This window comes from Galeopterus variegatus, unplaced genomic scaffold, assembly GCF_000696425.1.
Source record: "Galeopterus variegatus unplaced genomic scaffold, G_variegatus-3.0.2 Scaffold4503, whole genome shotgun sequence".
Lineage (NCBI taxonomy): Eukaryota > Metazoa > Chordata > Mammalia > Dermoptera > Cynocephalidae > Galeopterus > Galeopterus variegatus.
The window spans coordinates 119,498-146,220 of record NW_007730614.1 but is presented as its reverse complement, the minus strand read 5'-3'; the positions used below and the strand labels follow the sequence as shown (position 1 = coordinate 146,220).

Sequence of the window (26,723 nt, the reverse complement as noted above, 5' to 3'; positions counted from 1 at the left end):
CTCTCTCCCCCCTCCCCCTCCCTCCCTCCCTCCCTCCATCTTCTCTCCTCTCTCTCTCTCTCTCTCCTCTCCCCTCTCCCCTCTCGTCTCGTCTCTGTGTCTCTTCTATTTTTGCTTGTAAAGGTCAGGCTAATAGATCTAAGGAACGCACTGGTCTTCAGAGCCTTTAAGGAAGCATGAGTGGGGAGTGCTAATGGAGAGGCCGAGGAAGACAGTGTTGACTTCTGGTACCAAAGAGAGGAAATATCAGCCAGAACAAAACTGTAATGCATGGAAGGAGTCTACATGACCATCAATAGGAAAATAGCAAAATACATTTTGCTCATCCAGAAAAAGGACTACTTTTCAGCTGTGATGAGGCTGATATACATTCGTTCAGTCCAACAAGGAAGGAAGTCCACAAATTACCAAGAGAAAAATCAAGTTGTACAACAATATGAAAACTATGACCCCAGTTGTGTAAAAATGCACGTGTGTATGTGTATTTGTACCAATATGTAGATATTCATATTCTCTGTACATGTATAGAAAGCCTGGACATGGAGCCATCAAAATGTTAATGACATTCACTCCTGAGGGATGGAATGGGAGAAGGATTGTGCAAAACAAAGAGGGGACTTCATCATCCCCAGAGGTAATGAAGCTCAGAAGACTAATCTTCTTTCAACACCTCATTCCAGATTATTTTGAAGCAAAGGTCATACTTTTTATAGGTCCGTATTGGTTGAGTATTTTTATAATGGGCCTTTATGATTTGACAGTGGTTGTGTTTACTGCTGAAAACTGTTAATGAGATGCCACATTACTAATAATAGCAATAACTAACATTTTGTGAGCCCTTACTATGGAGTCAGGCACTGTTCTGAATGCTTTAAATATATTAACTCACTTAATCCCACCCACCTAATTCCCAGGCAGTCGCTGATCTGTTTTCTATCCCTATAGATTAGTTTGCATTTTCTAAAATTTTGTACAAATTGACTCATATGCACATATTTATTTTTGTCTGGCTTCTTTCACTTTTGAGATCTGTCCATGTTGTTATGTGTATCAATAGTTCATTACTTTTTATTGCAGAGTAGCATGCCATTGTATGGATGCCACGATTTGTTTAACGGACATTTAGATTGTTTCCAGTTTGGGGCTATTACAAACTAGTCTGCTGTGGTCATTTCTGTACAAGTTTTTTAATGAACATATGCTTTCATTTCTTTGGGATAAATATCTAGGAGTGGAAAATTTGAATTATGTAGTGCATATATGTTTCCAACTTTTTATTTAAGATATTCCCAAATGTTTTCCAAAGTGGTTGTGCCATCTTACATTCCCACCAGCAGTGTATGAGAGTTCCAGATCCTTCACATTCTTGCAAGTATGGTCAATCTTTTAAAATTTAGGCGTTCAAATTGAGGTGTAGTGGTATCTCTTTGTGGTTCTAATTTGCATTTCCCCTGTGACTAATGACGTTGTGTTTATTTTTCATGTGTTTATTTGCCATCTATATATCTTCTTCTATAAAGTGTTTGTTCATATATTTTGTTCATGGGGGGGTTATTATTGAGATTTGGGAGTTTTTTATATTTTCTGAATACAATCCCTTATAAGATATATGTAAACATTTACTCCCAATCTGTGGTTTATCTTCTCATTCTCTTAACAGTGTCTTTGAAAGGGCAGAAGTTTTTAATTTTGATGAAGATCAGTTTATCAATTTATTTTTTTATGGATCATGTTTTTGGTGACCTGAAAAATCTTTGCATAACCCAAGATTTTCTTGTAGAAGTTTTATACTTTTTGGCTTTACATTTAGCTCTATAATGCATTTTGAGTTAATTTTTACATATGGTACGAGGTATGGATCAAAGAATATTTTTTGGCATACGAATATCCAATTATTGCACCACCATTTGTTCAAAAGACTATCCTTTCTTTGCCAAATTACCTTTGTCAAAACCTATTGTCTGTATATGTATGAGTCTATTTCTGAACTCTATTATGTTCTATTGATTTATTTGTGTATCTTGATACTAATACTATCATGTCTTGATTACTGCCACTTTATATGTCATCTTAAAATCAGACACTATTGGTCCTCCAACTTTGTTCTTTTTCAAAGTTGTTTTGGTTAATCTAGGTCCTTCATATGCATATTTATTTAAATTTACATATGCAATTCTGACATTCATAAAATTTCCAGTAGGTTATTTGTTAGAATCACAGCAATCCCTTCGTGACTTGGACCCTGTGTAAGTGTATGAAAGATATAGCTGGTAATGACTTAAGTACTGTTCCTTGGTGACTGAGGATGTGGGTAGATATGGGAAGTTGAGGTGGCTAATATAAAAGATAACAGACTTTCAGAAATGAACATGACACGGAACTATAGCAGCAGCGTCAAGGGATCCCTCACTTAACCAAAAGAACCAAGAGAAACTAAGGAGTTCCTCTGATACTTTCTTAGGCATAGACCCTAAACGGGGTTTAATAAGCTCCCATTTTAAAATAAAGCATAAATAAACCCTATCCATCATCAACACCCAATTATTTTAATAAGATGATGAGACCATTTTCTTCCAGGTGAGATTGTAGAACCAAATGGAAGATGAGTTTTCCCTGGAGGTAGAGAAGGAGGAGGCAGATTTCACTGGGCCCAGGAAGGAAAGGCAAGACTAGTTGGGATATCTGAGGTTCAAGGCAAGCCAGAGCTGGCACATGGCCACAGGGACTCAAGGAGGAAAGGATTTATCGAGAGGTGAGAAAATGCCCAATTCTGGCCATTTTGCAAATTAGCTGGGGTGCCCCACGGCAGCAATTACCTAGCAATTACCTGGAAAATCTTTACATGTTGTTTTTGGCTGCCAACATGCACTGCAGCATTTCCATTTCCTGCTCCATTTGTAGAAAGGTCTCAACGTTTACCTTATGACACTTGGTCACTGTAGGAGGAAGCAATAGGAAGTCATTGTTAGGGGATAACATCTTGTACTTCTCCTGTTCCCATGAGGAGAAAGTGTCTTCTCCACTTCTCAGGAGGAAAGAGTATGAGAGGATCACTCCTAGCTTTTCTCTGCCCCCCTCACTTACTGCTCTCCAAGTCTCAAAGAAGACTCATCTGAGTGGGGAATTGAGAAGGACTTGAGCATGCTGGGCTGGGTGGCTTCTGCATTCTCTTACCACACAGACTGTTGGTATATAATTTTTTATAGCACTGACAGGTTCTGCCCCTGCCAGGAGAGGCCTGCTCTTTACTAACTCTGCCAGTGACTGGGTGGGAATGATCAGCTCACAGGGGAGGTACAAAGAAGCTCCCTTGGCCATAGCCATGTTCTCCTTCTTACTTTTATCAGTAGTCAATCTGGTATTTTGATCTCCATGTGTCTGGCTCCTGTGTCTTGGTTTCTAATCTCAAGAAGGAAAGATAGATGTGTGTGTTGGTCTCCCACCATCCCTATGTTAATGAAGAGTTAGTTCAGGGGAAGATACGCTGGTAGGGAAGGGTTAGAAGTGTGAGAGGAAACAAGATGAAAAAGAAAATGTGGTCAGGGCGACAGCATTGAGAAGCCCCCAAGGCCGAAGTTCAGGCTGCAAGGATCGGGCTTTGGCTCTATTCCTGCCAATGTGGGGCCTACAAGGCTCATGAAGAATGAGCCGTACTTGAGACACAATCTCAGACAGGCTGCAGATGGACTGTCCCTGTCCCTGCTGTAGTCGGCCCTCCATCACCAGCTCCAGATGGTATTTGGGCAAGTATTTTATTTGTCCCTTAAAGAGAGAATAGCCTGGTGTTATCTATATGTCCAATTTCCATTGCAGGCTTGACTTCTCTTGTGTCCCAATATATGATAGGAAAAGGGGGAAGGATAGAGATTATATCTCAGTATATCCTAAAATGTGGTACAAATGCCAAGGTGTACACAACTGTACATAGAACATACATTTTAATTAATAGTTATGAATTTATTTTAGTGTATTAGAAAACCCCTGTGCTTAACTTATTTATGACAAATGATACTGGTTTTCCATTTACGGCAGCAAAGTTTTACTTCATATTTATTTGAAGAAAAGGACTTTCTAGAGAAAATAAGAACATAATGTTACAGCTGGTAATTCAATATGGTAGAAATTGTAAAGGTTGCCTGTGAATGGTGGTAGTCTGGAACAGCTGAAAGTAATGTGGAGAGGATCAAGAGATACTCAATACTCATTACTTTTTAGAGGCTATTGACAGTAAAGTTAGGTCTTTGTAACAGTGATGAATCCTAAGATTTGTGGTGAATTCACATCCCAAATCTTTTAGAGATTAATTATAATCATACAAAATTTATCCCCAATTCAATTTTTTTGGCTTCCAAAATGACACTAACTTTGAAGTGAACTGATGCCTGCAACTTTGAAATGCACTAAGAAGACAGATGATGGACATTTATGTGATCAAGCAAATATAGTAAAAAGCTTACAATGATAGAATCAAGATGGTAGATATATGGCTGTTAATTGTACAATTTTCAGCTTTTCTTTATATTTGAAAGTGTTTATAATAAAATGTTGAGAGAAAAGACACTAATTTGGCTTCTTTTATGTATAGTTTGTTTGGCTTTACAGGTAAGTATTGGAATAGAGTGCAGATCAAACGCAGATTCATACCCTTGGACAGACGACATGTTACGCTCTGACATTTCTTAGCTACCAGTTTAGACAAGCAGTTTTCACTTACCTTATGATTCTAACTTGCTCTTAGATTGAAGAGTGGGTTTTACAATGACTACAGCGGGGGAAAAGTTAGGCAAGAACAGATACAATCAGTCTGGCAACCTGCATCTTGCACTTACCTTATGATTCTAACTTGCTCTTAGATTGAAGAGTGGGTTTTACAATGACTACAGCAGGGGAAAAGTTAGGCAAGAACAGATACAATCAGTCTGGCAACCTGCATCTTGACAAAAGTCAAGAAAAAGTGGTCACTGTTCAATACCTGCAGCTGTGAAAAAATGTGAGCTGTAGGCATGCTGTCTCTTAACTTTCATAAGGAACATTTTGAACACGAGGGGCTTTCCCTTTTCTTGATGTAACATCCATCGCACTTTTCTAAAGATGAATTTAAACTCTCCTAGAAGAGTTTATTTTAAGAGTAGAATTTCCAGACAGAGAAGTACATAGAATATGGAGGCCAACACCAAGTTTTCACTACCTCTGTACTTCCATTAAGCAAAAAAGCAAGATAAATCCAAAAGATTAAAAGCATGTCAAGTGGCCTTATCAAACAAATAAAGACAAAGTTAACCCAACCCAGGGGCAATAATTAGGCATTTTTCTCATTTGCTTAAAAAAAAACCAAAACTCTTGACACTGAGAAAAATAAAAACATTAAATGTGGTTCCTGTCCCCGAAAGTGGTTTCTCTGCTATAATTTTTAATAAAGAAGAGTTATATTTGCAGGGTTCATTCAAGTTTATGAAAATATTTTCTTTTAATAAAATGGAAAATAGGTTTTTTTCAGTTCTAGAAAAAGTACATACTAAAACGAATCAGGTCCAAATTAAGAGGACATATTTTGGTCACAATTTGAAAGAAATAAATTATGCATTTTAACAAAATCTTTCTTAGAGACCTTCCTTTCTTATGGTGGGATGTACCTTTTCATACACATTATTTAAATAACTATTTCTACTGTATTCTGCAGGAAATGGTTACTGCAAAAAATTTACCACAAATTTACCAAACCATTAACTTTTTAAGTCACCAATTTACCAAAAACCACTCTAATTCTAAAGAAACACAAGACATTAAAAAAAACACATTAATTTCTTAACCACAAATAATTTATTACTCAGGAGTGAACATTTTTGAAGTTACACAGACATTGCATTTTATAGTCCTTAGTCTTTTCCTGGCAAAAAGACCACCTTTCTCTGAGTATTCCTTTAGAGTCATCCATTTATAATAACTAATTGAACATCTTCAATGATATACTCCCTAGGTATATGGCAATGAACTAGATATAAAATGTTCTTGCTGCCATGGAGATTACAATTCTGGAGGGGTGGACATAGATAATAAACAGATAAAACAAGGCAATTTTAGACAGTGATAAATGCCTTGATGAAAATATGCCAGGGGAATAAGACAAACAGAGACAGTGGGTGTGGATATAGTTTTTTAAAGTTTTTCTTCTTGTTTGGTTAAAATATAAATATTTACCGAAGTTAGAAATGTCCACAGTTTAATCAAAGAGCATCATAATGGGCCGGCCCTGTGGCTCACTAGGGAGAGTGCAGCGCTGGTAGCACCGAGGCCACGGGTTCGGATCCTATATAAGGATGGCTGGTGCGCTCACTGGCTGAGCATGGTGCAGACACCACCATGCCAAGGGTAGCACCGAGGCCACGGGTTCGGATCCTATATAGGGATGGCTGGTGCGCTCACTGGCTGAGCATCATAACTATTTATTACTTGTTATAAGAAATGGAAGTGTCCACCTCCTCCTTCCCCCAATTCTCAGAGCAGTCTATTCATTTGGTTTTCAGAGCAGCCTCTTTGAAGTGACATTTGAGCAGAGAAATGAATGACAAAAAGCTACCCAAGTAGGATCTGGATAAAGAGCTTACCAGATAGAGGGATGGCAAGCGCAAAGACCCTCGGACAGAAACGAGGTCCCCAGTGTTGTTAGAGCACGGGGATCAAGGGGAAAGGCTCAGGAAATGATGTGGTTTATCTTTTTGAGATTACTTTAGCTCCTGTGAATAGAATGGATTGTGCATGTGGAGAGGGGGGAGTGATAGCAAAGAGATGAAACAGGAAGAGATTGAAGGATGAAGGTTGCTTGGACTAGGGAGTTAGCAGTGACAAACTGACGAAGTGCACAGTCTCAGGATATATGGCACTCAGACCTGTTGATGGCTGAGATATGGGGTGGGAAGTGAGAAAGACACCAATTTGGGGGTAACAGGGTCAGTGGAAAACTGGAGAGACTAGGAAAGTGTGGTGAACATTTGTCACTGTTTTGACTGCTCAGCATCCAAATTCCCTTCTTGTAGCCATAGAATTTACCAATGTGTAAGTTTTGGGGAAATGATGCAAGCTAATTGCTCTCTGATTCCTGGAAGCTGGGGTACAATCTGATGCTTGTCAGGGACTTAGAATCAGGAATGATGCAGAATCAGGGATGCTTTACATTTAATTCCAGTGGTGTATGTGGGGTTGTTCCGTGGCAGTGGCAGTAACAGCAGCACCATAACCACGCATGGCCTGATTGCTGTCATTCTGACCACCTAGCCTCTCTTAGCTTCAGTTTATTTTCCAAGTCTATTTCTCCTGCTTGTACACTTTTTAAAATTTACTTTTAAAAATTGTGTATGACTTATATAAAGGCCACAAATCTTAAGTGTGCAACTTGTTATGTAAACACCTATGAAACCATCCCCACATGAAAATATGAGATTTTCAGTGCCCTAAAAACAGCCTTCCCTCTGATATATTTTTCCAATAAATTCAATTTCTTCCTGAGCTTGCCAGTTTTTGGCTAAGGCAGAATGCAACTCTGACTTGCGGCACAATGTTTATCAAATACAAGCCTCACTGAATTCAAAATGAAAACTGGGCAGGGACAAGAGCAAAAGAGCATTTCTCTTTGTACCAAAGTCCTCAGGTCAGTAAGAGTCAAATTAGGATTTGTTATTGATAAACATAACGTGACCTTTTCATATCCAAGAACCTAAAAATTAATGTTTTTAAATTATAATATCCTAACTGTCAAAGTCATCGCATAGTCTGGAAACTAAATTATTTTCAGGAAACGTACCACTACCCAAAACTGTTTCTTTAGGGTCCCTAATATAAAGAAAGCTACACAATTAGGAATTTTCCAAAGACAGTTATTATGTGGACTTTACTTAAACATACACAGAGTCTTCAAAAGTGCATGAAAAGACTTCTATTATCTTTCAGTCCCATTTCTTCATGGACTTTTTGAAGTACCCCATATATGAAGCATTCTTGCTTTCTTGTATTCTTATTCTAGCAGTGATTCTATGAGCATCACCACCAGGTACAGAAGCATTAGTAAACAGCACATTGTAAGGCACTTTGAGAACTACCATTTTAATCATATCAATATTCAATACAAAGAACTCATTTAAAAAATAAGTAGTCATTTCAATTTCATTTGATGGCAACTCCATTCTTCAGGTGCTCAGGCCCTAATCTTTTCATAGTCCACCAGGAGATTCTTTTAGCTCCAACTTCAAAATATACCCCAAATCCAACCATTGTCACTGTCTCTATTGCCTCCTTTTGGGGTGTGTGTGGGATGGGGGTAGGACGGCTGGCCAGTACAGAGATCTGAACCCATGACCTTGGTGCTATAAGGCTGCACTCTAACCAACTGAGCTAACCCACCAGCCCTATCTCTATTGCTTCTATCCTAGTCTGAATCACCATCTTTCTAGCCTGAATTACTGCAAAACTGGATGCTTGAAGATAACAGTGAAATACCTTTAAAGTTCTGAAGGAAAATGAGTTTGAACCTAGAACTGAAGGTCCAATCAAAATGAAGTGTGAGCAAGAAATAAAGGGCTTGTCAGACACACAAGGACTCAGAGTTTATCTCCCATGCACCCTTTGTAGGGGGAAAACAGCACTTGTAAATATACCTCAGCAAACAAAAACAAATTCAAGGAAGAATGGGATCCCCCCCAAAAAGTAGAACATAGGAGTACAAAGAAAATACATTCCAGGATGACAGCTAAAAAATCACTTTGTCCAAATTTGATGGAGTTGAAGAAGCATAAAATATTCTCAGGGTTATACTGAGGAGGACATTTTTCTTTTGTCAAAGAAAAATAAAGACACGAATATACTTCAGGAATCCCAAGATGAGAGCTAAAAGCACTCTGAACAAATTTCGTAGTTCAATAGTATGATTAAAAAAAAAAGAGTTATAGTGCAGAAGGCATTTTTCTTCGGCCAAAAAAAAAGCAAATATTCTAGGAAAAATAAAAAGCTGCAAAAGCCATGACCCAATCACGAAGCAAATAACACATGGCATGATTTGGAGAAGTCGATGAATATTACATGTGTCCATTTGATATTTATACTTACAACATTCTGCTTAAATCAGTGCAGATTTAAGGATATAGGATTGATTATATAGAAGATAAATCACCTGGTTTATCTGTGAATATTTTTGCATAATCTAGTGTGACTGCTAGTTATTAATTTGCAGTTTTTAGAATCAATATACAAATGAAAAACATAAGTATAGTTCCCCAAAATAATATGCAACTATTGATTATATAAACTAATAGTATAACTTACAGAAGTTAGATCAAGAGCAGTAATGACTTGGAAGGGAAGTATAGAGTTAGTCATCTCCTCGGTGGTAAGGAGTCAAGAGAGACGGTTTAAAATCAATGGATCAAGAAATAAAAATTATTTCTTTCTTTATTGTTTTTGGGGTTTTGGGGCAGCTGATACAGGGATTGAACCCTGGGCTTTGGTGTTACCAGCACCATGCTCTAACCAACTGAACTAACCAGCCAACCCCAAAATAAAGATTATTAAAGTTGTAAAGGAAAACAAAAGAAGAAATAAAAACACAACAAAAATGGTGAGGAGGAATGGAGTGAGCTAAATTGCTTATTATTCATAATGGATAATCAACAGATACTACTTCCATGATAAATCAATAAACAGGCTGTTACCTCTGAGAAGTGGGATTGGTGTAGATGGCAGGGAGGAACTCTTTCATTTTCTATCCATCTGGATTGTTTAAAATGTTTATTCAGGTACATGCACTAAAATTAAAATTGTTTTAATCCTAAAAAATATTACACAGATGACAGTCTAACAGAATAGGAAGTTCCCAGGAAATTATAAAAACTCAAAAAAGATTGGAGTTTTGTCTTTTTCTTTTATTTTTAATTGAAGGTCGCTTACTGGTCTTGCTTCCATGAGTGGCCGTGACCAGGGGAAAGAGAACGGAACCAGCTAGCATGGGGAGGGGTCATCTCCACAACAATCCATTCATACACAGAACTAAACAGACAAGCACAGAGTCACTATTGTGGTTAGAAGTTGGCAGCATGGGAAGGGGTAGGAACAGGTAGGAACTAGGGGTGTTGTTAAAGAAATACAGCCACTCCCCCAAACTGGGGTGCCTGTGGGGAACTTGGTCTGCTTCAACCCAGGAGGAATCAGAAGATCAAAAGCAGTTTGGGAAAGCCAGAACCATCAGGGATGGAGGGAGGAAGAAGCCCTGGGGGGTGAGGAAGCTTTTTGGCAACTGGGGTGAAAGGATTGCCCTCCCCTTGATGGAATCCCTCCCGCCCCTCATCTGGTAGGAAGGGGGCAACCTGCAGCCCCCAAGAGCAGGTCTGAGGCTGCCAGATGATCCAGGCAGGGGGTTGGAGGGGGCTCACAAAGGCTTGCTGCTGTTGTGAAATGACAGTGCTGCCCCCCAGCTTCTCTGCCAGGGTGCACCAGTCCTTGACAAGGGGGCAACCTGCAGCCCCCAAGAGCAGGTCTGAGGCTGCCAGATGATCCAGGCAGGGGGCTGGAGGGGGCTCACAAAGGCTTGCTGCTGTTGTGAAATGACAGTGCTGCCCCCCAGCTTCTCTGCCAGGGTGCACCAGTCCTTGATCTCCTCGTTGCAGTTTGCTTGTAATTCATGCTTGATCCCTGTCAGCTTCTTCTTGATAGCATCCTTGGAGCTGGCATAGATCATTTTGCTCTTAAGGGGTGCAGATTAAGGAGCCCAGAAGATAAACACCAGGCCCTCCTCCTTGCTCTCCTTGGTCTCATAGGTTGCGTCATAGAGAGCGTAGCGGCAGTCCCTGTCTGGCAGCATCTTGACAAAGGTGGCATAGGGTCGTCAACACTCTGGCCCACATCACCTACCAGAATCTCCTTGCCGTCCTCCAGGATGATGTTCTTCTTGTCCTCGCTAAGGCAGAAGAGCACCACCTTCTTGCACTTCACCTCTTCTGGTGTTGATGAGTTGCACACCTTCATATCATTGAACACCTTGATGATACCATCAGAGACAGCCACACCAGAGGCCATGTTTCCCGAAGCGAAAGGGAGGTGGCAAGGAGAACCAGAGAAGACAGGAACCATGCAGCTGCTGCCAGGATCCAACCGTCAAAAAAGATTTGAAGAGAAAGACCATTGGAAGTAAAGGCATTTAAGCTTACTCAGCACTTTGGGTGCAGCAATAAAAGGGGTTTATAGTTATGACTCAGTAATTAGACAACAAAAAATATTTAGAATTCTCTAAGATGGTAGAAATTAACTTTATTCTCATCCAAAATAATATAATAATATAAGCATGGTCCTTAAAGTATTTCAGATTCTGGAAAATTCAATTTTGGACAGATAAATGTTATTATATATAGTTATGGATAATACATGATGGCCCAATACTCTAACACCTTTGTTTAAAAAAGACATTAAAATAAGTGATCTTTAAAATCATTATGATAATAGCATGACACCAAAGTTATAATATTTTAATAAAATTTTTACATTTCTGGAACAACTTATTCAATTCATACAATATATATCATATGGCAAACAAAAGGAAGAAAACAGACAGTCTTCCTACAAAACATTTAAAAGTACTTTCTTTTGACTGTTTATTCAATACATATATCTGTCACATATTCTTTTGGTATTCTGAGTTATTACACAAAGCTTTAAAAACCGAAAATTTTATATAAAAATAGTTCTGTTTTTTCACAATGGTTTTCAAATTAAATAACAAGGTATCTCTTTACCAATGTATATTTGCATAGTAATAGTTTAATATTTAGAAAAACATCAGAAAGTCAGTTTTTTTAATGGCTGCTATACCTTAAAGTTGGTCATTTAAATTTTATGTATATGAGGGTACTTCAAAAAGTTCATGGAAATAGTTGCATTATTTAAAAGATTCTGTTTTTCCACAAACATTCTGAAGTACCCTCATAATTTTTAAGTTACACATTCTCTAAGTATAAAAGTTTAAAAAATACATCCCGATTTAATAAAAAAGCCTTCTAAACTTACATTTTCAAACACTGTTGTGACTGCTATAATGACTACATTATAGATATACTTAGCAAAAATAAGTTAATTTTTAAAAATCAATAATAACATGTAGTATGCCGGCAAGATAATTTTTTAGAAACGAATGGCTTTAATTATAAAGTAACTGTATTAAATGTACCACTACAAATAAATACTTAAAGCAAATACAAAATTGCATAGAATAGATTTAGATTTCTTTAATCCAAGTCACCAGTGCAGAGATATGGGCACTTAATCCCTTAAGGAGTTACAGGATTTTAATTTAAAAGACGCCTTTTCACAGGGGATATTGTGACTATCTGTGAATCAAAAAAAGAAAGTCTATTATTTCTATTCAGATGCTTCTAGAGTATTTTTGTTCAAGCGTTTTTATGTAACTCCTCAACTTAAATGTCCTTACCCTGAAAAAGACATTTTAAGCTAATAATTTTGGCCTCATGACATATATACTTTAAAAATACATGTGATTCCACAGTCAACCCCTCCCCCCATTCTAATACTTATACGCACTTATAAATATATACATATTTTCAGGATTATAAAAATATTTAATTTTTATAAGTTTAAATAATTACTAATGTTAATACAGAATACATTAATTTTACAAATTTACTTTTATTTATAAAAATGTTTTCTTATAGCAGCATTTGCATTGCAAATGAAATGTGACCAAATGACACTGCAGTGTGTAAGGATTCATACTGCAAATCACACTGAGCAGTTGCAACATTGCTCTACAAGGAACATATGTCTCAGCTACAGAAAAGCGGTTCCTTAAAGTATAAAAACCTTGAGGGCTAATAACTTATCTGAATCTTATAAGTGCATTTGAAAGTTATCTCCATAGAATTGGCAAAATTTATTAAAATATCCCAAGAAGTCCGAGTTATCTTTACCCCCAGAAAAATTTTCTAATAAGTAAAAATTATATTAAAGAATAATGTTTTTAATTGAATCACATGAACTTATTAGAAATTAGTTTAAGATTTCAACAGTAAAAAAATAAAAACATCACTGTGGGACATACAAGGAAAGAGAGAAAAATTGATTTGAAACTTCAAGACATTATGAGAGATCAAATAAAAACCCTCAATATCAAACACTCATACTAAGCTTGTTTTTCTTGAGCTCACGTTCCAGATTTCCAATCAAAGTATCAATACTTTCTTGTAGATCTTTCAGATTAACTTTTCGATCTACTGTGGACTCAATTGTCTGCATTGTTAAATATGTCTGAAATGTGCACTCTTTGGACATGGGAATTGGCTGTTCAATCATTATTTCTGGCCCATCCATTTTGCTATAATCTTCTCCATTTTCTCTATCTTCTGAAGGGACATCATCATAATCCACATCATTTAAATTTTCTTTTGAATTTAAAAAGTAGTTTTCTCCACAGCTGCTCCAGTCTCCTGCATAACGATTGCTAAGTGGACTGTCTAATCTGGTTTGCCTTGGCCTAAGTACTCCTGATGAATCAGTGCCACCCAAATTTAACATGTAAGGTCTTTCTTTCTTCCGCCTCAAATAATTCAAAGAAGACTTCTGCTCTGGGAACAAATTGTCTGTTGATTCTTTGACAGTTAAATGTTGCACTAGAAATGAACAATAAATTTGCTTTAGTGACAGTTATCCAGCTGGCCTTAAAAAACAGAGCTAAAGATAAGCTATTTAATAATCAACTACAAACATGCATTAAAACAAGGACATGCACACTATCAAAAGAAAGCATTCCATAATTATTTTTCTATCACCAGACATAATCAAGATTAGGGATAGAAGCTAGTAGAATGTTCAGTGGCGCTAATTCATGCTATATCATAACATCCCAAAACAAATCAAATTTCCAATGTTGATTAACTTTCTGTGCAAGTTAATTATTATCTAGCTATAATCCAAACAGTAGCTAAGCTGGTAGCTTCTCCTAAATTAAAAGCTATAGCAAAAAGCAGGCAAGGCATGTTGGTGTGCAAACAAAACAAAACAAAAATCTCCTTTGTCTGCAAACATCTAAATGAGGCAAAGGCATCTAAAGGGATCACTCTAAAAGTTCTGACCTTTGTGGGCTTTTCTGCGATTCTATTAGCAGCAGTGTCATAATTTACTAAGCAGCCCAAATTTCACTTTGATAAAATGCGTGAAGACTAGACTTGACCACTTGTTACCTGAGTTTGATTATACAGCATTAGCTACTAATTGTCTTCATTTATTGCCTGAAAATAGTACAGATATTTTATTTTCCCATTGTGGTTAGGTATTTAACAATCCCAAATAACATTCCCCATATTAAGACTAATTTCTTCTGAGAGATTTCATTGTGCTGGCCACATGGAAGATTACCACAGAGACACATATTACACTTCATTACAAACCCAGGCTGTACTGCTTACTCTGTTGTGTATATGGAACAAAATATTTGTCTAAGGCTCTTCTGTATATAAAATGGATTTAATTTGAAATACTGAGACACAACTATTAAAGATTATCCATAATAACTTTCTCTTTCCGCTTGTTTATTCTCCATTAATAAGTGCCTCTCCATTTATACTTCCCTTCACTAAGACAGAGGGAACATAAATCAGTGCTAACACACCAACTTCACACTGTTCAGCATATAATGAATGCTTATTTGCTATTGTACAAAATAAGACAATTGAAAACTACACAAATGTATATGGTTCTAGTTTTTCAGATTTACAGTGATATTCATAACACTTTTTAGAGACCAAATAATTTTTTTACTTAGATTTTATTAGAGTACTTGATAACTATATATAGGTATGTTTTTAACATTTCTATTACATTTTTATGATGGTTATTATATATCATTATAGATAGTTAACAGTTCTTGATTTAAAACTTTCTAGAAAATAAAGGTAGGATATTTACTTTAAATTGATCTTTAAGGAGCCGGCCCGTGGCTCACTCAGGAGAGTGCGGTGCTGATAACACCAAGGCCCTGGGTTCGGATCCCACATAGGGATGGCCGGTTCGCTCACTGGCTGAGCGTGGTGCTGACAACACCAAGCCAAGGGTTAAGATCCCCTTACCGGTCATCTTTTAAAAATAAATAAATAAATAAATAAATTGATCTTTAATGTCAATATTAATATAGAATGTTCCATGCCATTAACTGCTGTAATTGAAGAATGGATATCTGAGTTTTCCCACTGTTTAATTATTCATATTCCTTTTTCTCCTCTAGCTGCTCATCTCCACTGTCTCCTCGATTTTTCCCTTCATTCTCTGTGCTATTACTGTTCTTAGCACTTAACTGTCATGCTTGTTGTTTTCACCAATCAATTACAGTACTCTGCTAACCTTAAGGTCATGTGGTCTGATCCAACTATATATATATTTTGACTCTCTGTCTTAAGCTTGTCTAATTTTGCCTGTATTTTCTGACATTTGCTTAAAAAACCCAGATTCATTTTGTTTCTAGTTGCTTAAGTTTGTTTTTAGCCAAGACCCTATTCAAACATTATTTTTGTATATTTTCTTGGAAAATATTTAAGAAGCCAATTAAACTGATATTTTATATCTTTTAGACTAAAACTTCAATTTCTGAAAAATCAATATCACTGGGACTTTTAAATTACTGATGCTGGAAGAGTTTCCTATTAAATATGCAGAGAAAATGACTAATTTTAACCCCAAAAGAAAAGTTGTAGTTTCCCCACTACTGTTGACCACTCAACTTCAACAGAACGAGATAAAAAATTCAGTCTATAATATAATGCTGAAATGTAATGTAATGTACTAAGAAACTTAATTTTTCCTTATCTTGTTTTCTACCAATAGATTTGTTTTTTAATCACCACTTTATCAGCCTTTTATCTATAGTATAATACCTTATTAAACAGAAATATATTGAGCATATAGCTAGGACCGGGGTATATAAGGGTGAGCAAAAATATAATCCCTGACATCACAAAATTTACAATCTAGTGAGAAAATGCCTTTTATCTATAGTATAATACCTTATTAAACAGAAATATATTGAGCATATAGCTAGGACCCAGGTATATAAGGGTGAGCAAAAATATAATCCCTGACATCACAAAATTTACAATCTAGTGAGAAAAATGAAATAATGAGGATTAGCGAAAAATTGATATAATTTCCAAAAATCCTGTCCCAAATCTATTCATAAATTTACAATCTAGTGAGAAAATTGAAATAATGAGGATTAGCGAAAAATTGATATAATTTCCAAAAATCCTGTCCCAAATCTATTCATCATAGAAAATGTGGCATAGCAAAGATCTAGGAGTTATACTCTACCTAAATCTATTTTCCCATTTGTAAAGTGATAGGATGGCCTATCAGTAATTTTCAGTACAGCCATCCCTCATTATGAGGGAGGTGAGGGAGACTGGTTTCAGGACCCCCCAGGATACCAAAATCCAAGATGCTCAAGGTTCTGATATAACGTCATGTAGTATTTGCACATAACCTGTACACACCCTCCTGTATACTTTAAATCATTTCTAGATTACTTATAATACCTAATACAGTGTAAACACTAGGTAAATAGTTGTAATACTGTATGGTTTTTAAAATTTGTATTACTTTTTATTGTTGTATTATTATTTTTTATTGCAGTTTTTAAAAATATTTTTGACCTGCAGTTGGTTGGATCTGCAGGTACAGAACCCACACATACGAAGGGCCAACTGTCTTCTTCTTAAAACAGCAAACTTATTTTTAATAGAAAAATTTTCGTGAAAAACAATACATAAGAAAGATGAAAAGACTGTTCTGGTCAAAAGGGAAATGTGTTTCCATTTTGTACCCTTTGCCAATCTGGCCCCAAAGCCACTTCCAAAGAACCTCATGGCTTGGTGCAAGACAATCTGAAAACTGTTAGCTATAGGTATGATTTTTACCTTCTAGTGCTGATATGCTAGAGTTCTAACCTATTACTCTGAAGACATGATTTTTCAAACAGAAATCACATTTTCAAAGCAAATTATCTTCATGCCTAAAATCAAAAAACAAGAAAACCCCACAAAACAAAAAGTTTAAAAAGTGAAAAGGGAGGTGCAACTCTTTCTAACTTTGGAATGGGGGAAATTTCAAAAAGAAAAATAAGATATACATAGCAAGAAAAGCCAAAACCTTTTATTGAATGCATGAAGATAGACATTCACTGAGTTGATATGCTTTGGCCCAGTCCTCACCACATTCTCTATGTCAGCATCAACTTTCTTAGGCTCAGTAACTGCACCACATCTACTTGATTTCTGCCTTTTCTTGAATCGAATAGCAGGTGATTTAGAGGGCAAACTAATTGTTCTGTCTTCCTATCCTTCCACCCTTTTCTGCCATTTGTCTGAGGTACTACAACTAAAGAAAAATAACAGCTTATAGAAAAAGAAACAGTTATTTTTAAAATCAACATCACAAATCTTTGGAAAAAGGTATCATACAGTAAAGGGGCATGGAAATCAATTACAATGTATATTGAGAAGTAAATTTTTAAAAAAATACAGTGAATATGAAATTTGAACCTGCTTTTTCTATATCACAGGATAAAAATTAACTTTTTGCTCCCAAACACAAAACTTAGGTGGCTATTACAAAATAATGAAATGACATTAACCTTTGATACAGAATTAATGACAAACAACTCAGGTACTGATAGTAAGTGTAATGGTATCTCCAGGGAAGCAAGCTTTCATTTGTGATTATAATGATAAGACGGCTGTCTCCCAAATTCCTGATATTTACTAGAATTAAAGCAGTTCTAGAAAAAATTAGGAAGCACACACTTAAAACTTTAATTTCAAACATCCCTTACGTTGGACACTAAATGCTAAAATTAGCCCAATTACCCACAGAATCTTGATTCAGGATTTTAAAATAACTAAAATACATTCTAATTAAGTTAAAATAAAAATTAGAAGTAATTTTTTAAGCTTGTGTTTAAAAGAAAGGGGTAAAAACTTTAACTTTCCAAATTTAAAAGTTGAGAATTTTATTAAATTAATTTTTAATTCACTTTCTAAAATTAATTAGATTTATTTTAAAAGAATCAAGCATTCATTTGTGCATTCATTCGTCTTTTCTTCTCATATATATCAATAAAAGAGTAGCAAACAACATTTACTGAGGGCTCACTCTGCTAAACACTTTGCTCATTGTTTTAGATGCTTTATCACAATCTTTATAGCAACCCCAAGGTAGGCACTATTTAGAGAGAAGAAAACAGAGGCTTAAAGAGAAGTTAAGGAATTTGCCTGAGCCCACCCTACTGTCAAGTGCCACAGTCCAGATCTGAATCCAAGCCTGACTCCACGCACTCTTACTACTGTGCTCTATGCTAATTATTTAAGTACTTTCACGTTTGGTCCAATGTGGTGTGGGGCGAGGGGTTACTATAGGATAAGAAAATTTTGGAACTTAAATACAGGATCCTTCAGAGAACATCTAATTCAATACATATTCCTTTTAGCTCTGAAACTATATAAGAGATACATTTCTAGGAAAATAATTGCCAGCCTGTAGTTATTGACTGGAATAAGGGATGGATAAGAAAGATGGCAAGATCAGATAAGTACCAGTTCAAGCTGGGATAATATGAAGAATGACTATGAATACAGTAAAGATGTCAGGAGGAAGTGATTTAAAAAGAAAATGAACTCTGCTTCATAACAGTGGAACTAAAAATGAAAAGAGTAAAGAAATTGATATTTACTGAGAATCTATTGTGTGCCAAGAGCTATGCCGAGCACCATACATAATTTTTTATTTAATCCTCATATAAAGTCTATAAACATGTTATTAAGTCCATATGACAACAGATAATACTGAGGCTCTAAGATGTTAAGGAACTTGCCCAAGGTCAGACTGTCAATAAGTGGCACAACTAGGATTCAGATCCAGATCTAAGCAAATCCAAAATGGTACATTGATTTATATGTCCACAATGTTATCAGCAAAGGCAGTAAATTTAAATGGAAAAATCTAAAGGGCAGGTATTGATTCATAACTACAAGTGTACTTCAAAAGTTCATGGAAAGATTCACAATATCTTTTAATTCCATTTTTCCACAAACTTTTTGAAGTACCCTTGTATACATGCATATTTAATGATTAGCTAATTCAAACATGCTACCATTGAAAGAGACAAATATTTCCATAGAATCATTTACCTGGCCAAAGTTGGAGTAAGTAATGAAGAACTTCAATATGTTTTTTAAAATCCAAAGCACTTGCAAGTTCTTCTGAATCAGTAAAGACTCTGTTGTTATGGGTGGAAGTCTCTTGCCTCTGACTTAATAACACTGGTCCAAAGCACACGGCCAAATTCTGGCAGGTCATTTTGTTCACTTCATGATAAGAAGCCACCAATTTCAAATGGTCCAACAACATCTTTAGAGTTGCCTAAATTAAATTAAATCTCACTTAATATAATCACACAGGGACAAATTCAAGGACACAATTTATAGCAGAAAATATAAATAGGCATCCTGTCACTTTTAAAAGGATTGTTTCGAAAGTTTGTTCATAAGTTGGATGTTTGGAACCTGGAATATATGTTTATATAGAAACATTACACAGGACCTAAATTATGTTCCAATGACATAATTTAATCAATTAAATGGTTCAGTACACACTCTTTATAAAACGCTTGTGAATGCCTTCCAAATTTTAGCTGGAGTCCCTAGGAAAATGCATCATTAACTCTTTCCTCTCTTTCCTCCTCTGGCATTATAACAAAAGGCTCTGATAGAAAAGGGATCAGGGTAAGAGTGTTCCTTTTTAAGTATAAATAAATCCTGTAGTTGTAAGTAGGGACTACCATACTTAAATCCAGTAAGCTAACTTTTTCAGAACATGGTCAGGTTTTTTGATGATTGAGATTATTAAAGACATGTTTTTAAAAGACAAATGTGCTTCTTAACCAATAAATATCTTAAGTAGATAAACCATGTAAAAGGGAAAACAGTACAGTTAGATGTGAAATAAAAAATTATTGAAAAAATATGTATTTTTTTAATCCTTAAAGAAACTAGTAAGAGGAAGTAGCTCAAAAAGTGAAAATGGTTATTTAGGTTTAAGCAATTATGGAAAGGAATGATGTTTTTTGAAGTAGTAGCATATGTAATTTCTTCATAAAGTGTATTGAAGAAATGAATGCTAATTAAAAACTGTAATTTTTAAATCTTAAAAATAAAGAAGAGATCAAAATGACATTATTTTTGGAGCCAAAAGTGACAATTGGATTTGGTGATTAGAAGGTCATTAGTAACCTTGGCAAGAACAAGTCCAGAGAGATGAGGTAGGAAGTCAGATTACAGTGTGTTGAGTAGTGAATGAGTGGTGAAGTGATGACAGCCGGGATAAACATCCTTTCAATGTTTGGCTGTAAAGGGAAGGAATGAAGAAGGAATAAAAGCTAAAGAAGACTATAACGAATATTTTAAATAAAATAATTCAAATATGTAAACCATATTATTTGTTCCTCTTTTTCATTCACAATGTATTTCCTAACACAAGTGGAACTCCACTTATACATTAACCTCTTAAGGCTATTATCAGCATATTGTGACTATGAACAACATATACACCCATACAACACCACACCTGGTTAAATATATTAGGGTCAATCTCAATAGCAAACAAAGAAATGCAACTTGAAATAAGATACCTTTTCTTCGTTTACTAAATGAGATGAGCCAAAAAGTGTAATTGTCGTGTCCCCTTTGAAAAGTAGTATGAAAATATGTATTAAGAGTCTTAAAATGTTCACATCATTTAAATGAACAATTCTACTTCTGAGATTCTAAATAATTCTAACTGAAAAAAAAATTTCTGTGTACATATATACAAATAGGTTCAAAATCTAAATATTATACAAAAAAGAATAGTGATAATGTATGTCAAATCCACTCAATGGGATATTATGCCACCTCAATTGACAGGATGTGAATAGCATGGACTTTAGGATCAGAAAGACCTAAATTCACATGACAGACTACAACACAAAAGCCACATAACTTTATGTATGTCAAATCCACTCAATGGGATATTATGCCACCTCAATTGACAGGATGTGAATAGCACGGACTTTAGGATCAGAAAGACCTAAATTCACATGACAGACTACAACACAAAAGCCACATAACTTGGGACAAGTGACTTCAATTTTCTGACACTCATTTCTTAACTCATAAGTAAAGTGGCACTTAGAATTTTACCTAGGGTTGGGGAGGGAATATTCCACTTCTTCACCACCCCCTCCTGCTTTACCCCACCCTTCTGCCTCAGCACTCTTCAGCTGTTCCCCTCCCTCTACCCAAAGGAGGAGGCTTGCACAGGACATTCAGGGGGCCACAGTAAACCAGTGAATAAAGTTACCAGGCTTAAAGTTTCTACTTACTCATCCTTGCACTTTCTGCCCCCACATGATAAGAAAGACAGACAAAGTCGGCCTCATCTGCACAAGCCCAGCCATATCTTTCTTTTATTTTCCCTTCTGTTCTAAAGAATAACAGTGAAAGTTAGGCTAAGGCTGGTTCTGCAGACCCAGGCATCCCTCTATCTCTCCTGCAGGTATACCAGAGGAAGCTGGTCCCAAGATTAGATTTTTGGGAGAGGGCAAATGGGAAGAGGCAAGGAGAAAATAACAGGGGATGGGGCTGCTTAAGTCTTAAAGCTAAGCTCATACACCAAAACAGTTAACATGTTTAAAAAATACTAGAAAGGAAACACACCAAAATATTAATTATAGTTGCCTTTGGATATTGATAATTGCAATTTTTTTTACATTCTTCTTTCCAATTTTTCAACGATAAAAATATATTATTTTAATAAAACAATACACTTTAAAAATCCATAAAGAATATTCATGCCTAGACTAAAAGCATATACAGAAATGATAAAGTTTTTTAGATTTATTCTTTTTTTTTTTTTTTTTTGTCCTTTTTGAGACCGGCGCACCTTGCTCAGCCACTGAGCGCTGTGAGTGCACCAGTCATCCTTATATAGGATCCGAACCCGTGGCAGGAGCGCTGCCGCGCTCCCAGCGCCGAACTCTCCCAAGTGCGCCACAGGCTCGGCCCTAGATTTATTCTGTTTAAGAAGCATTTCTAGATTTATGTTGTTTAAAAAGCAGTAAAGACAGATCCTAAAGCCATGAATGACACAAATGTCAAATACCTAAAAAATTGTGTGTTGCTTTGGATTATACTAGCTGGCTTTTAGGAAAAACATGCAACAATTATGCTTACCTTCTCAACATCAGGCAGACAGTCCAGCAGGTCAACAGTGTACTTAGAATCACTTGGGTCATTTTCACAACCATTTAATGACATTTTCAAAGGACTTTTTGCCATTGCATCTAATACAGCCTCATAAAGCTGCTTTGTTATCAGAGGAGAAGGAAGTTCTCTTAAATAATCCTTAAGAACACCTTTAGAAAACAAACCAGACAATTGGCAATTGGTCTTCAGAGTGAAATAAAGAACTATGGTGAATTAAAAAAAATTTTTTTAAGTATTATTACAGCTAACTTTTAATATTCTGAAAACAATAAAAGCAACAACATAGAAAGTATTATAACAAAACATAAGCATTTTGCATCCTTTTAAGTTGCTTTAGTAAATGAATTTTTATTTTGAAAGCATGCTAAAAATGAACACAAAAATTTTCCAATTACCATACATATTAGGTTTGTTAATCATAAAGTAAGCTATTCTTGATACTATTGATTCAGCCACCCTATAAAAAACTCCTCTAAATGCATGCAAAACAGGGCTGGCCTAGAGTGTGGTGTTAGGTCAAGGGTTCAGATCCCCATACCGCCAGCCATCAAAAAAAAAAAAAAAAAAAAAAATAGCCAAAACCAAAACAAAATGCATGCAAAACAGAAGTTAAGAAAACAAGACATAACTAACTATTAATGGTAAATTATTCCAATTACACAAATTTTGAGTTTCTAGACTTTTAATTGATAGTGAAAGAGTATCAATGGTCCAAAGCCCTTCTAAATAAATGAGGTATATGAGGTATAAATATATTTCCTCTTTAATACTGGAGATGAGTCTTAAGCAGATATACTGGATGGTTAGGTAATCTCTAATGCTACACTATCATATGTAAGAAAAATCATTCCTAAAACCAAACAAATAAAACCAAAAGCCAAGAACAAAAAACATCAGGCTTGTCACTATAATAGAACTCATGAAAGTCAGTTCCAAACACACTACAAGTGGTTCTGAACCAAGAGATATTACCTATGGTGGAGGAAACAGGGAAGAGCAGTGGTTGTTGCATATAAGCAAGGTAGATGAGATACTAGTTAAAGACTGGAATGTGATCACAAGGAAAATTACGAGCTATTTCTGACACCAAAAACCTAAATATATACAGTATTGATTCAGAAGATGCTCTCAGTTTAGCTGATCACCTAGTTTGAAAGTTTAGTTTGAACTTAAACATGTTCATATAGAAAGCTTCCAATCTGATAATTTTAAAAAGTGTAATAGTAACATGATTCATAATGCATCTTTCTAGTGTGTTTATGCAAATATAAATATGACTTGTCTCTCTTTATTTCATAAATGATAGCATATATGTCCTGTTGTTTCTTGCTTTGTCATTTAACATCATATCCTTGAGATCTCTTCAGTACATAGCTTCCTCAATCATCTTCACAGCCACATCAAGAATGGATCCAGTTTTATCTATCCAGTGGACTTTAGGATCAGAAAGACCTAAATTCACATGACAGACTACAACACAAAAGCCACATAACTTTGGACAAGTGACTTCAATTTTCTGACACTCATTTCTTAACTCATAAGTAAAGTGGCACTTAGAATTTTACCTAGGGTTGGGGAGGGAATATTCCACTTCTTCACCACCCCCTCCTGCTTTACCCCACCCTTCTGCCTCAGCACTCTTCAGCTGTTCCCCTCCCTCTACCCAAAGGAGGAGGCTTGCACAGGACATTCAGGGGGCCACAGTAAACCAGTGAATAAAGTTACCAGGCTTAAAGTTTCTACTTACTCATCCTTGCACTTTCTGCCCCCACATGATAAGAAAGACAGACAAAGTCGGCCTCATCTGCACAAGCCCAGCCATATCTTTCTTTTATTTTCCCTTCTGTTCTAAAGAATAACAGTGAAAGTTAGGCTAAGGCTGGTTCTGCAGACCCAGGCATCCCTCTATCTCTCCTGCAGGTATACCAGAGGAAGCTGGTCCCAAGATTAGATTTTTGGGAGAGGGCAAATGGGAAGAGGCAAGGAGAAAATAACAGGGGATGGGGCTGCTTAAGTCTTAAAGCTAAGCTCATACACCAAAACAGTTAACATGTTTAAAAAATACTAGAAAGGAAACACACCAAAATATTAATTATAGTTGCCTTTGGATATTGATAATTGCAATTTTTTTACATTCTTCTTTCCAATTTTTCAATGATAAAAATATATTATTTTAATAAAACAATACACTTTAAAAATCCATAAAGAATATTCATGCCTAGACTAAAAGCATATACAGAAATGATAAAGTTTTTTAGATTTATTCTGTTTTTTTTTTTTTTTTGTAAAAAAAAAAAAAAAAAAAAAAAAAAATAGCCAAAACCAAAACAAAATGCATGCAAAACAGAAGTTAAGAAAACAAGACATAACTAACTATTAATGGTAAATTATTCCAATTACACAAATTTTGAGTTTCTAGACTTTTAATTGATAGTGAAAGAGTATCAATGGTCCAAAGCCCTTCTAAATAAATGAGGTATATGAGGTATAAATATATTTCTTCTTTAATACTGGAGATGAGTCTTAAGCAGATATACTGGATGGTTAGGTAATCTCTAATGCTACACTATCATATGTAAGAAAAATCATTCCTAAAACCAAACAAATAAAACCAAAAGCCAAGAACAAAAAACATCAGGCTTGTCACTATAATAGAACTCATGAAAGTCAGTTCCAAACACACTACAAGTGGTTCTGAACCAAGAGATATTACCTATGGTGGAGGAAACAGGGAAGAGCAGTGGTTGTTGCATATAAGCAAGGTAGATGAGATACTAGTTAAAGACTGGAATGTGATCACAAGGAAAATTACGAGCTATTTCTGACACCAAAAACCTAAATATATACAGTATTGATTCAGAAGATGCTCTCAGTTTAGCTGATCACCTAGTTTGAAAGTTTAGTTTGAACTTAAACATGTTCATATAGAAAGCTTCCAATCTGATAATTTTAAAAAGTGTAATAGTAACATGATTCATAATGCATCTTTCTAGTGTGTTTATGCAAATATAAATATGACTTGTCTCTCTTTATTTCATAAATGATAGCATATATGTCCTGTTGTTTCTTGCTTTGTCATTTAACATCATATCCTTGAGATCTCTTCAGTACATAGCTTCCTCAATCATCTTCACAGCCACATCAAGAATGGATCCAGTTTTATCTATCCAGTCCCCTACAGATGGATATTGAATTGTTTCTAATCTTCTGTTATTCCTAAACAATGAGAACACTGTACATCATCACTTTCTAGGTCTGTAGGATAAATTCCCAAAACAAGACTGGTAAGTTGAAAACACATTTGTAGTTTTGAGGGAAAAGGAAGAAGAAGAATGTTTCTTTCCTAGGTTTAGGATTTGAGCATCGAGGTGGATACTAGTGACATTACTTGAAATAGGGAACAAAGGAGGAAAACCACATTTTAGGGGAGAGAAGAGTTTCATTTTGAATATACTGAGCTAAAGTTATCTATAGGATATTTGAGGCTGCTGGACATAAAAATCTGAGGCTCAGGAAGAGATGACTGGAGACACAGATCTGGGAATGATCAACTTAAAGATGATAACTGGAACCTTGTTTTTGACAACCTTGAGATTATCAGGGAGGCATAGACAGTGATAAGAGAGGGCCTAGCAAATAACCTTGAAGAACATCAACTTTTAAGGGGTTATCAGGGAAGAGGATCTTCCGAAGGAAGAATGGCAAAGGACATATGTGTGGTGAGAAGAGGCGGGGTTGGGGGTGCAAGGAGAATGGTAAATATGCTGCCAAGGAAGTCAAGGAAAAAAATGTTTCAAGAACGAGTCTGTGGTGTCAAATGACAGCCATCAATAGCTAGCTTAGACAAGAATGGTGTTAAGTACTATGGAAAGCAGAGTTTCTCAAAACTGGCTGCACACTGAGGAACTTTTAAAAATTAGATTCTGAAGCCCTATGCTAGCCCTACTAAGTCATAATCTCCAGGGGCCACGGCTCAGGTACCTGTCTTTTTAACAAATTCTTCTGGTGATCCTAAGGCAGTGGGTTTCTGTAACTAGGTATAGGAAACAATGATCTAGAGTCAATTTAAAAGAAGGACCAAAAAATGTTCACCAGAAAAGGAAGTCAGCATCCTTGGCAAGCACAGTTTCAGGCGAATAAAGGACACTGAAATCAGGCTGCAGTTATAGTTAGGAAGTAAATGGGCATTAAAGAAATAGAGAAAAAAGAAAGAAATAGAGACAACCTGTTCAAGAAATCTGGGCTTGAGAGAAGTTGAAAAACTTAGAAGAATGGGGAGGGCAGGGGAGAAATGGGATCAAAGTAGGGACTTTTCTTTAAAGATGAACATTCAACATTTATTTTATTTATTTATTTATTTTTCCCCTTTTTGTCTTTTTTCGTGACTGC

General features: G+C 35.8%; 1 protein-coding gene and 1 pseudogene across 1 annotated transcript in view; both read right to left on the bottom strand.

The window, feature by feature from the left end:
- Positions 1-10,032: 10,032 nt before the first annotated feature.
- LOC103603213 lies at positions 10,033-11,058 on the bottom strand (annotated as a pseudogene).
- A 211-nt stretch (positions 11,059-11,269) lies between these two features.
- The window catches only part of SYDE2 (synapse defective 1, Rho GTPase, homolog 2 (C. elegans)), a 47,956-nt gene continuing 32,502 nt past the window's right edge, over positions 11,270-26,723 (bottom strand). The window contains exons 5-7 of the mRNA XM_008587709.1: positions 22,302-22,483; positions 19,221-19,452; positions 11,270-13,658 (exon numbers count right to left, since the gene is read on the bottom strand). Coding sequence (XP_008585931.1) covers positions 13,159-13,658; positions 19,221-19,452; positions 22,302-22,483 — 914 coding nt within the window. The 3' untranslated portion in view covers positions 11,270-13,158. The remainder of the gene's footprint in view (positions 13,659-19,220; positions 19,453-22,301; positions 22,484-26,723) is intronic.